General features: G+C 38.4%; 1 protein-coding gene across 9 annotated transcripts in view; it reads right to left on the bottom strand.

The window, feature by feature from the left end:
• The window catches only part of fray (oxidative stress responsive kinase frayed), a 522,696-nt gene that overhangs the window by 21,174 nt on the left and 489,021 nt on the right, over window positions 1-12,501 (bottom strand). For 6 of the 9 annotated variants that reach the window (XM_076192634.1, XM_076192630.1, XM_076192631.1 and 3 more), the window contains 2 exons: window positions 4,666-4,701; window positions 3,088-3,274 (listed from right to left, as the gene is read on the bottom strand). In XM_076192634.1, coding sequence (XP_076048749.1) covers window positions 3,088-3,274; window positions 4,666-4,701 — 223 coding nt within the window. The remainder of the gene's footprint in view (window positions 1-3,087; window positions 3,275-4,665; window positions 4,702-12,501) is intronic. The other 3 variants (XM_076192636.1, XM_076192637.1, XM_076192632.1) reach the window with 1 other exon arrangement.

Genomic DNA, 12,501 nt, shown 5'->3' with positions numbered 1-12,501 from the left:
AAGAGTTTTTACGAGAGTAGTAGAGTATGTGTCAGGATTAGAAATGGAGAGAGTGAGTGGTTTGAGGTAAAGGTGGGACTTTGTCAGGGATGTGTTATGTCACCCTGGCTGTTCAACTTATACATGGATGGGGTGGTGCAAGAGGTAAATGCAAGGGTGGTGGGTCAGGGATTGGAGATGTTTAACCACTTCACTACGGGACTTAAATCTTTCGGGCAGCAGCCAATGCCAGCCGTACGATGTGTTGTAATAATACTCGCATAATAAAATATAGTCACGGCTTATATCGATCGTTCTCTCTTTCACCCGTGAATTTTGAAAACCACAGAGAATGGGATTAAGAGCAGATTAGGGAGAATGTAAAAACACAGGGGCAACTACAATAAATATAATCAAGACGCCGATATGGCAGCGTCGCGAATCCACTTGCTCCTCAGGACGCCTACGTGTGCGGCACTGTATGGAAGGGGTTAAAGAAAATGGAGAAAAGTGGGAAGTGAGCCAGTTGCTGTTTGCGGACAACACTGCACTTGTAGCAGGATCAGAGGAGGGATTGAGGAAGTTGGTGGCAGAGTTTGGGAGAGTGTGTGAAAGAAGATAGTTGAAGATAAATGTGGGTAAAAGTAAGGTGATGAGATGTACAAGGGGTGAAAGTGGCAGCAGACTGGAAGTGAGCATTAAGGGAGAGCGACTGGAGGAAGTGGATAGTTTTAGATACTTGGGTGCGAATGTGGCAGGAAAGGGTGGAGTGGAGGTAGAATGTAAATTGAGACAAGCGAGTAAATGCCTTGGTGGATTAAAAAGTGTAATGAGGAATAGACTTTTGGAAATGGATGCTAAGAGGAGATTGTATGAAGGAATGATTGTGCCAACAGCACTGTACAAGGCAGAAACATGGAACATAAGAGAGGAAGAGAGAAGGAGTTTGAATGTGTTTGAGATGAGGTGTCCGAGAAGTATGATAGGGGTTACTAGGCTGGATAGAGTGAGAAATGAGGAGGTGAGGAGGAGAACAGGGGTGGTAACTTGGGAGATAAGGTTAATGAAAGAGTATTGGGATGGTTTGGACAAATGGAAAGAATGAGTGAAGAAAGACTAGTAAAAGAGGTATGGAAGGCAGATGTGGAGGGAACGAACATGAGGGAGCGACCTAAGATGAGAAGGATGGATGGGATGAAAGGGGCTTTGGGGAAGAGGGGAATGTCTGTTGAGGAATGATGAGAGAGGACAGAAGACAGGGGTGAATTGAGAATGGTTGTATATGGATGATGTTGTGATGCATGAGGTGGAATGGGTGGGGGGATGGGGGGTGAGATAGTAAGTGTGAGAAAAAGAGGGGACGGAGAGGGGGGGGGGTCGCTGATTTAATGAAGCGGCCTTGCTGTGGATGTGCTGTGTCTTGCGATACCGCCTCTGACCCAGGGCAGTGGACAAGATGCAGGGATGATCCGTCATCCAGGAGGTGCCAAGATAAGAGGGAGGGTGGAGGGGAGTGGAGTGTATTAGGGATGGAATGGGTGGGAAGGGTTTTTACGCCTTTTTCTTTTTGGCTACCTCCCTTGTAAGGGGGAAAAAGCCTTTGGTATATGTATGTATGTATGTACTTCTATTACTGTGTCCTTTGTACTTTCGTTCATTTGTTCTTTGACTATTTCTTTAAATAGTATTTTTTGGTTTTCTTTGTCTTCATTTATTTGGTGTTTGATTTCCATCATGTTTGATTTTTTTATATTTTCACCAACTTTGCCTGCCTCTATTAAAAAATTTTCATTGATTTCCCTCAAAGTTTAATTTTTTATCTTTTCATTATCATATTTTACTTTAGCCCGTTCCTTTTTCATTTCTTCCAATTCCCTAACTAATAGTGTATTTTTCTTCCTCAATTCACTCATTTCTTTGTATAATTGGTTATGTTCCTTTTTCCATTCAACAATATCCCTTTTCATTTCAAATATTTCTTTGTTTATTAGTATGTTTTTGAGGTCGAAACCTCTCTCTGTTCTAAATGTGACACAAGACCGGAGAGTCGCACATAGAAAATTCTTTCTTTTATGTTTTTATTCATATGTAAATGCACATAAAGTCTGAATTGTCATAATTTTTTTCCCTACACTTCACACTAGGGTGTAATACTCATACTAAATTACTATACCAGATCATACATACATACATATACCAAGGCTTTTTCCCCCTTACAAGGGAGGTAGCCAAAAAGGAAAATGCATAAAATCATTCCCACCCATTCTATCACTGAATACACTCCACACCCCTCCACCCTCCCTCTTATCTTAGCACCTCCTGGATGACGGGTCATCCCTGCACCTTGTCCACTGCCATCAGAAGCAGTGTCGCAAGACACAGCACATCCACAGCAAGGACGCTTCATTAAATCGGCAACCCCCCTCTCTGTCCCCCCATGCATAAAAGGAGAAGACTGGGAGAAATCCCTTTGGGCTGCGTCAAATTTTGCTCTCACATACTGCCTCACTCCCCATCCCCCCGCCCATTCCACCTCATGCATCACAACATCATCCATATACAACCATTCTCCATTCACCCCTGTCTTCTGTCCTCTCCCATCCTTCCTCAACAGACATTCCCCTCTTCCCCACAGCCCCCTTCACCCCATCCATCCACCTCATCCTAGGACGTCCCCTCATGTTCACTCCCTCCACATCTGCCTTCCATACCTCTTTTACTAGTCTTTCTTCACTCATTCTTTCCATGTGTCCAAACCATCCTAATATTCTTTCATCAACCCTATCTCCCAACTCCCTTTCTACCCCCGTTCTTCTCCTCACCTCCTCATTTCTCACTCTATCTAGCCTAGTAACCCCCATCATACTTCTCAGACACCTTATCAAACACATTCAAACTCCTTCTCTCTTCCTCTCTTATGTTCCATGTTTCTGCCTTGTACAGTGCTGTTGGCACAATCACTCCTTCATACAGTCTCCTCTTAGCATCCATTCCCAAACCAGATCAAGATTAAATAAAACCATATGTCTGGACTTGGCTCACATTTACAGACCAACAGTCTAGAAAAGTAAATAGGGAAAAAAGTTAATGAAAGCTAAATCTTCTTACCAATGCAAAGGTGAGGTTCTTGCCCATTTCTGGGTGCTGTGTAATTTTGTCTAGATTTGCTGCTACCACCACTAGGTCTTGGCCATCTACAAGACCTGCTGCTACTAATTCTGCAGACACACCTTGCGAGGTATCACGGCCAACGGCAAACTCAAACCGAATATCATTAAGTTCCCGTTTTTTATTTCTGAAAATGGAAAACAGAGTTCTTGTAATTCTCTGATGGTTTAGTGCAGTAATCTGTACCCTCATAGGGTAAAGAATGGACAAATGTCAATCTTCAATACATTTCCACAAGAAGCATAATATTCAAACAATATAAATAATGTACAATTTCATATCAGAGGGAAAAGAGAGAAAGAGAGATAGAGAGGGTAGGTTTGCATTTATAAAATGTACATTCATTAAATAATCTCTATAAAATATTTATATATAATCTTAAGCCACATCTTTTCATACAAAAGGAAACCATGGTGTGGCTTCAATTGAAATCCTGTGTGCATGAATTCTCTGAGTGCATTTTATTAATACTCCTGAACCAACACACCTCAATGTTCAAAATACTCAAAATAGTCAATATATTCAAGGTAAACAAATCCAACATCAGTATCACACCTCCACCTTATCTACCACTTAAAGATCACCATTAATATATATCATTACTCAATACATAATTTTCCTCTAATTTATGAAAGAGTAGCCAAGGAAATAAACAAAGCGCAAAATGTTCAAAATCACAATTCTACAATAAGGCACATGGGGAAACATTAAAGTTCACTGCTAAATAATGGAAGACAGAAGGCATCTTGATACTTCCATTACATAAAAAGCCAAATAATAAGTGGAAAGAGGGAATATATATATATATATATATATATAATACAGTTCCAATTTTATGGTGAAGACAGACCAAGAAAGACAAGGTTCCCCAAATAAAGACAGAAAGAATGAATATGTTCTCTTCCACATGAGTTTGGTGCTATCCATGAAAATACTAGGTCATTTATTACAAGGTCCCCAAAGAGAATAAGGTACATAATTACAAAGTTCAAAAGAACACTGCCTTCCAAGAATGTGGGTAGGAAAATGCCAGAGATTGTGAATGTGGAAAATTAAGACATACATTCACACTCCTTCCCCTTCTGAAGGTCTGTATGAATGGAGACATTCCACATATTAGCTACATACTCTGTACTGGGAGGAACTAGGTTCCTATCTACAGTCAGCAGCAACAAAACAGTGAGGAAATTCTGAAGGCAGTACAGAACACCTAATTTCTTAGAAGATGTTTGAACAACAGTAGAATTACAAGCATTCTTGTGACAAACTGCTGCAGTAGTTTAGGCTGAGAATACTTTTATGTGACTGACAGGAAAAGTAGTGCACCAAAAATAGAGGAGGGGCTAGCTCTGTGGATGAATGTGGCAGGTGGATTAGTGAATAAACTATCAAGTGGGTGGGTGAAGAAATTATCATGTGGGAAAGTGTAGGAAATAGGCCTTTGATTCACCAAAAGAAAAGGTTTCTCTGCTTCAAAGAGATAAAAACAGATCAGAAGTAAGGCACTCTGCAGCTAACCTTCGAGTGATCTGAAGATCCTCTTGATTGGGTCGTCTGGAGAATAGCATGGAAAATGCAGAGTGGTATCATCAGCATAACACTGGTTGGTACAATATGTGTGGTTAAGTGGGTTATTTATGAACAAGAGAAAAACAGGTGATAGGACAGAACCTTGTGTGGCAACTTCTGTGAGACCTGGGAGGATACCAGTGTGAGACAATGACGGCCTTCACTCTGGTAACACCCACTCTCAAGAATAAAACTGACTGGTACTAGCCAAAATAATATCTGTAAAAAGTGTTACTACAGCAATGGTGACACCTTCCACTGGACAAAATCTCCTGACATTTGTAAGAATAAAATCTGCAAATGGACATCACTACACAGTACCAAAGGATTAACCTGAGATAGCCCTATCTTCTTCACTGCAGCAATACCCTCTAAATTAAATGCAACTAAATGTGGTTGGCCACATTTATATCTCAAAAGAGCATCATGATAATGATGGAGTTAACTGAAACCATCTTCATTCTTGTATTATGATCCCTGAACTGAATAAAACTGTCAGGCATTAGCCACAAAAAAAACCTGCAAAGGGTATTATCACATTCAAGGGGTATATGGAGATTCCTAATCCATTCACATGATGTTGCTTCTCCCTCATACAAGAATCCTTTTGCATAAGCCATAAACAATAATCTCAACCTATTACCACTAAGGTGACATTACTTCAGCTAAACATCTAAGATATCAAACATACATACATATACCAAAGGCTTTTTCCCCCTTACATGGGAGGTAGCCAAAAAACAAAGTTATGAATCCGCTCCCACCCATTCCATCCCCTACATACTCCCCTCCCCTCCACCCTCTTGTCTTGGCACCTACTGGATGATGGGTCATCCCTGCATCTTATCCACTGCCCTGGGTCAGAAGCAGTGTTGTAAGACACAGCACATCAATAGCAAGGCCACTTCATTAATTCAGTGACCCCCCTCTCTGTCCCTTCATGCAGAAAAGGAGAAGACTGGGAGAAATCTCATTGGGCTGCATCAATTTATTTCTCATACATACTCCCTCACCTCCCATCCCCCACCCACTCCCCCTCATGCATCACATCATCATCCATACACAACCATTCTCCATTTACTCCTATCTTCTGTCCTCTCCTGTCCTTCCTCAATAGAAATTCCCCTCTTTCCAAATGCCCCTTTTACCCCATCCATCCATCTCATCCTTGGACTCCCCCTCATGTTCACTCCTTCCACCTCTGCCTTCCACACTTCTTTTACTAATCTTTTTTCACTCATTCTTTCCATGTGTCCAAACCATCCCAATACTCTTTCATCAACCCTATCTCCCAACTCCCTTACCACCCCCGATCTCTTCCTCACCTCATTTTTCACTCTATCTAGCCTAGTAACCCCTACCATACTTCTCAGGCATTTCATCTCAAACATATTTAAACTCCTTCTCTCTTCCTCTCTTATGTTCCATGTTTCTGCCCCGTACAGTGCTGTTGGCACAATCACTCCTTCATACAATCCCCTCTTAGCCTCCATTCCCAAATGTCTATTTCTCATTACACTTTCTAATTCCACAAGGCATTTACTCGCTTCTCTCAGTCTACATTCTACTTTCATCCCCACTCCTCCCTTTCCTGCCACATTTGCACCCAAGTATCTAAAACTATCCATTTCCTCCAGTCTCCCTTAATACTCACTTCCGGCCTACTGCCACTTTCTCCCCTTGTACATCTCATCACCTTACATTTGCCCACATTTATTTTCAACTTCCTTCTTTCACACCTTCCAAAAGTCTGTCATTAACTTCCTCAATCCCTCCTCTTATCCTACTACAAGCGCAGTGTTATCAGCAAACAACACCTGGCATATCTCCTACTTTTCTCCATTATCTTTAATCGTCTTCAATCCCTGACCCACTACCCTTGCATTCATCTCTCGCACCATCCCATCCATGTATAAATTGAACAGCCATGGCGACATAACACATCCCTGATGAAGTCCCACCTTTACTTCAAACCACTTACTCTCTCCATTTTCCTAACATAAGCTCTACTACTCTCGTAAAAACTCTTGACTGCTCTTAACAGCTTTCCTCCTATCCCATATATCTGCAAAACCTCCCACAATGCCTTCCTGTCTATCCTGTCATAAGCCTTTTCCAGATCCATAAAAGCCCAAAAAACATCCTTACCTTTTCCTATAGCTTTCTCACATATGTCTTACCACAAAAATCTGATCTACACAACAAATATCAAACACTAATGAATAATTTATTTTTCCTTAACTGCATTGTCAATACTTGGAACAAATTACCTGTTCATGTTGTAAGTTCAAATACAATTAACACCTTTAAAAAATGCCTAGATAAACATATGGAGTCCAACATCAATCTACTTATTTCTCAGCATCATGAGCTCATACATTTAAATTAAGTCAGCGGTTCTTAACAGTTTCCACTGTTTACATCCCCTTTCAATTTGCAAGCAGCCCCATACGGACCAATAAGTCTGTTGCTGTTTGCTCCAGGAGGCAAGATAAGGGGGGTAAATGGGAGAGGAGTATGTGGGGATGGAATGGGTGGCAGTGGATTTTATGCCTTTGTTTTTTGGCTTCCTCATTGGAAGGAGGAAAAGGCCTTTGGTATATGTATTTACCTAGTTGCATTTTATGTAAAGAGAGCTAAGCTTGTAGTGACTCACTTTTGTATCTTGTATAGTTTTTGCACTCACTGTTTCCTCATTTTGTTTCAAATATCTATCACTCTGTGTGGGAAACTATTCTTTTTCAGATCTCTTCTGTAACTATCCTTTTTAATTTTTTTGGTGTCCTCTTGTTTTTCTCCTATCCCACTTTAGTAAGTCATCTCTATCAAGGATTTCCATCCCTTTCATAATTCTGTAGATGGTTAGTAGGTCTCCTCTTTCTCTTCTTTGTTCCAGGGTACTTCGAGTTTGTTCAATCTTTGTATGTCAATTTGGAGAAGGTTGGTGACATCTTTGTCATTGCTCTTTGAGTTCTTTCTAATTTCTTTTTGTTCATTTTTGTACTAGGTATCCATAGTGTCACAGTGTACTCTAATATTTTCTTTACCATTTCTTCATCCATGTAATCAAAGGCCACTTTCATTAATCTTAATAAATTGAAAGTTTCTCTGACTAATTTGTTGATATGTTTGTCTGGTGCTATGTCATTGGTGATAGTTATTCCTAGGTGATAGTTATTCCTAGGTCTCTTTCCAAGCTGACCTTTTTAACTTCCTTTGTACCAATTCTATATTGTCCCGATATTGTTTTTGCTTTTTCTAAATTCCATTATACTACATTTCTTGATGCTGAAATTCACTTCACACTTCTGACTCCATTCCCAGACTTTGTCCAGTCTTTCTCTGTACTTACTTTCTTTAGTAGTTTTGCATCATCTGCAAAGAAGTTCATATAACATTCCACACCTTCATCCATGTCATTTATATATGCGGCAAACATTATTGGAGCCAATACAGAGCCTTGTGGGACTCCACTTATAATTTCTTCCCAATTCTTGTCTCTGAGTACCACCCTCATTTTTCTCCCGTTCAAGAAATCTTTCATCCATTCCAATAAATTTCCTTGTATTCCACCTATTGTTTCAATTTTTCTTAGTACTTTTTTTGTGTGGTATTTTGTCAAATGCTTTTTGTAAATCTAGGAAGGCACAATCTGCCCATCCATCTCTTTATTGAATTATTTCTATTAGCCTCGAGTAAAAGCACATCAAGTTTGTGACACATGATCTTCCGCATCTAAATCCAAATTGTTTTGGATTTAGTATTTTGTTCTCCATTTACTTTTGATAACTTTTTCACATATTTTTGCTATTGTACTTGTAAGGGAGACTGGTCTATAGTTGGTTGGATTTTCTTTGTCTCTCCTTTGTATATTGGTACAATATTTGCATTTTTCGAATCTTGTGGTACTTTTCCTTCTTTGAATGAGAAATCAATTATCTTTTATATTTTGTCTGTTAGTTCATCTATACCAGTGGTTCCCAAACTATCTTACCTGACACCCCCTTTTTGCTTCCAGTAGACCTGCATGCCCCCACTTCCTTTTGTTCATGTGAATGATTCTTGCATTTATTTCTTAGCATTGTTCAGGAAAACATATTTCTGTTTGTATTAACCCCTTCCATACGGTGCCGCACACGTAGGCGTCATGGGGAGCGAGTGTATTCGCGAGGCTGCCATATCGGCGTCTTGATTATATTTATTGTAGTCGCCCCTCCATAATGACATTCTTTCTAATTCTTTTGTAATCGCATTTTCTATGGTTATCAAAATTCACGGGTGAAGAGAGAACGATCGATATAAGCGGTGACTATATTTTATGATGTGAGTATTATTACGACACGTCGTACGGCTGGCATTGGCTGCTGCCACCGAGATCTAAGTCCATGACGCCTACGTGTGCGGCACCATATGGAAGGGGTTAAATTTGAATAATGAAAGCCACTCAAACAAATAATAGTAATTTCCAGAGACATTTTTCTAAGTAACTAAAAATGAAACCTTTGGTTCAAAGGAAGTGAAAAAAGCAAATTGGCAAAATTGACTTGCAATTCTAAGAATAGATAATTTCAAAACATGGCATATAATATTTGGAAAGACTCATGAGACTAAGGCACAATTTATGAACTAATTTAGTGAGATGGATGCTGCTGCTTCTTCCTCACAAGATTAGAAATTCTAGGATTGAAGTATTGGGAGTTTGTGATGAGTCCCTCAGTGGCGTCAGTGTGGTTGGTATCGGTGACGTGTCCAAAACATGTAAGGAGAACTAGCTTAATAGATAACGGGTTGGAGTGACAGCTATAATTATACTTTGCATATATATAATGGCAGGTATTTATTCTTTGAATGATTTTATTATTCTAATTAAACAAATATTTTTGAGCAGATGACTTCATGCCCCCCTTGTATCCTCCTCATGCCTCCCTAGGGGGGTGCGCCCCCTAGTTTGGGAACCACTGATCTATACATTCTTTCAATATCCAATTTGCAATTCCATCTGGCCCGTGTGATTTTCTGACGTCAAGGTTTTTTTATTTGGTCCCTTATTTCTTTCTGTGTCACTGTTATTTCTTTCATTGCAGGGGATCTTTCTGTCCTTTCTCCCAATTTTAAGAGCCTTCAATTGTGAATACAGATTTAAAATGTTTGATCATAATTTCAGCCATTTCTACATCTTTATATTATTTCCTTCATGCAGTTTCACTATTTCATGTTTGTCTTTTAGTTTGTCATTTACATATCTGTAGAATTGTTTAGGATGGTCCTTTCATTTTTCTATTATGTCTTTTTCATAGTTTCTTTTTCCTTCCCTGTGTATTTTTACATACTTGTTTCTTGGTTTGATCTATTTTTTTTTTTCTTTGTCTTTTTTCCATCTGTTCCAGGCTTTGTCTCTTCTATCTTTAGCTTCACTACACTTTTTGTTATACCAACACTTTATGTATACCCTTTTTTGTTTCTTCTATGGTATGTATTTATCTGTTCCCTCCTTGTATTTTTCTTTTAATATGTTCCATTTCTCTTTGTTTCTTCATTTAAAAAAGATTCCCAGTTAGTATTTTGATTTTTTTTTCCAAGTTTTTCGAAGTCTGTTTTGTTGTACATTACTTTTCTTTTTCTAGGTTTCTCATTTCTTCTCACATCAATTTGTTCTTTTAGTTTGAACTCTATTAGTATGTGGTCATTCTTCCCCATGTCTTGTATTCCCTTTTATCCATGATTTCAGGCTCTGATGTGAATATCAAGTCTAGTCTCGATGGTTCTTCATTGTTTCTATATCTGGTATTTTCCTTCACCCATTGAGTCAATGTGTATTCAATGGTCATATCCACTAGAATATTTCCCCAAAGTTCTTCTCCACCTTTTACTATCATTTCTTCCCAACATATTTCCTTTGAGTTAAAGTTACCCATAATTACTATGTTTCCTCCTTTCAATAATTTAATTAATGCATTCTTTGTGTCTTCCAGTAGTTTGGAATTATCACTATCAGTCCAACCCTGTGTTTTTGGGGGCACATATATTACTATAAATTTTCTACTTTTCATATTTCTGTTTTCAACTTTAATCATAATCAATTCCACATTATTTTTTCTTTCTGTTATCTGTCACATTTAAACCTTAGTCAAAAACATCACTCTTCCACCCTGTTTTTCCATTTTATTTTTTGCCTAATGGTTGTATAGACCTTGTCCCACAATATTTGATGGTAGTGGACCTTTTAATTTTGTCTCCACAATTCCCATTATGTCTGGTTTCTCTATTAACAGTCTATGTTTGTAAATGTTTTTAATTTTTCTTTTTTTGGTTTGTTTCCTTTTTTCTTCTTTTCTTTTATGATGTACCATTTTCTCAGCCTCAGGTCAGTACTCTCCAGAACTCATTCTTTTCAGTCTCTGTTCTTCACTTGTTTTTTCACTTGCCTCATTTCTAAGTGCCTTTTCTTTTTCTATTTCCTCATCACTCATTTCCTTTTTTATCCAGTTATTTATTTTCATTATTTGCTAGCTTTGCAGCTTTTAATAGTGCCTCTCCAGCTATCATTTGAGTCTTTAGTTTGATTTTTAGTGACCTGTTGTGTTTTTCTCTAGAGTTTTGTTCCATTCTATGCACCTCCTTGATATCTTTGCCCAATTCTTTTCCCTCTTCTTAAACCTCTTTCAGAATTTCCTTTGCAATTTCTTTCTCTTTATCTCTTTGGTATTTGTAAACATTATGTTTTTCTTTAATACCTTGAACTACAATGCACTTTTTTTTTATCTACTGTGTTACCCAGTTTTTCTTTTCTTTAATTACAGTTTCTTTAGCATTTTCCTCTACCTGCTGTTGTACTATTTCTTTAAATGTTATTTTCTGATTTTCTTCTTGTTTCCACTGATTTTTGGTTTCTAGGAGCTCCATCTCCTTCATTGATTCTCCCACTTTTTCGGTCACTGCTTGTATTTGTTCTTTGACCTCTTTTTTTTCAGTTCCTCATTTTTGTTTCTACATTTTTCTTTCTTTTGATATCACTTCTGATCATGCTTAGTTCACTTTTTAGGTCATTAAGCTCTCTGTTCATTTCTTCATTAGCTTTTCATAGATTGGTCATTTATCTGTGCATCGCTTTACAATCAATTCTTAAATCTATTAGTTCCTCCATCAAGTTGTTAATGTCTCGATTTGTTAGTACACTGCTACACCTAGCTTCTCTTTCTACATCTAAACCTTTACCTAGTAGTCCTCTTTCTCTTTGAAACCCTGAAAAATCAGTTTTCCCACCTATAAACAAATTCTCTTTGGTATCACCTCTAGTGGCGATTCAATTCTGTTCATGTCCAATCCACTATTTGTTGGTTCATTGGTCCTTTTTTTCCTTTTCCTTCCTCCATTTTACACATTAAAACACTTTATCAAACTGAATACTTTTACACCATAGCAGTCACTTGAAAACCACAACTCTGTAAGTACATAAGCGTTTCCTTGATCTTAGTGAAAAAGCACTGGCTTGGAGCTCGTTTGCTAGCCTTCTGTTCACTCCTTTGTATTCCTCTGTATTTAGTTATTTCTCAGAATAAAATCTAGAGGGCATCATCATCATTATTATCATACCCAGGAGATGATGCCCTAACCTACTTATTATAGTGATGTTCTTTGAGCTAAATAAAACTGCATGAGGCATCATCCTACTGAAAGCATTAAATCATATCTTTGTTAAGGAGTCCTCCCTCCTCCCAATCAGTTGAATAAAATCAACTGGCATAAACCATAATAAAATGTCAATCAGGGTCCCCTGTACCATGG

Source organism: Oratosquilla oratoria, chromosome 11 (assembly GCF_046742065.1).
Source record: "Oratosquilla oratoria isolate Oo_2021 chromosome 11, ASM4674206v1, whole genome shotgun sequence".
Taxonomy (NCBI): domain Eukaryota; kingdom Metazoa; phylum Arthropoda; class Malacostraca; order Stomatopoda; family Squillidae; genus Oratosquilla; species Oratosquilla oratoria.
This window is presented reverse-complemented; position numbering and strand designations above follow the sequence as displayed.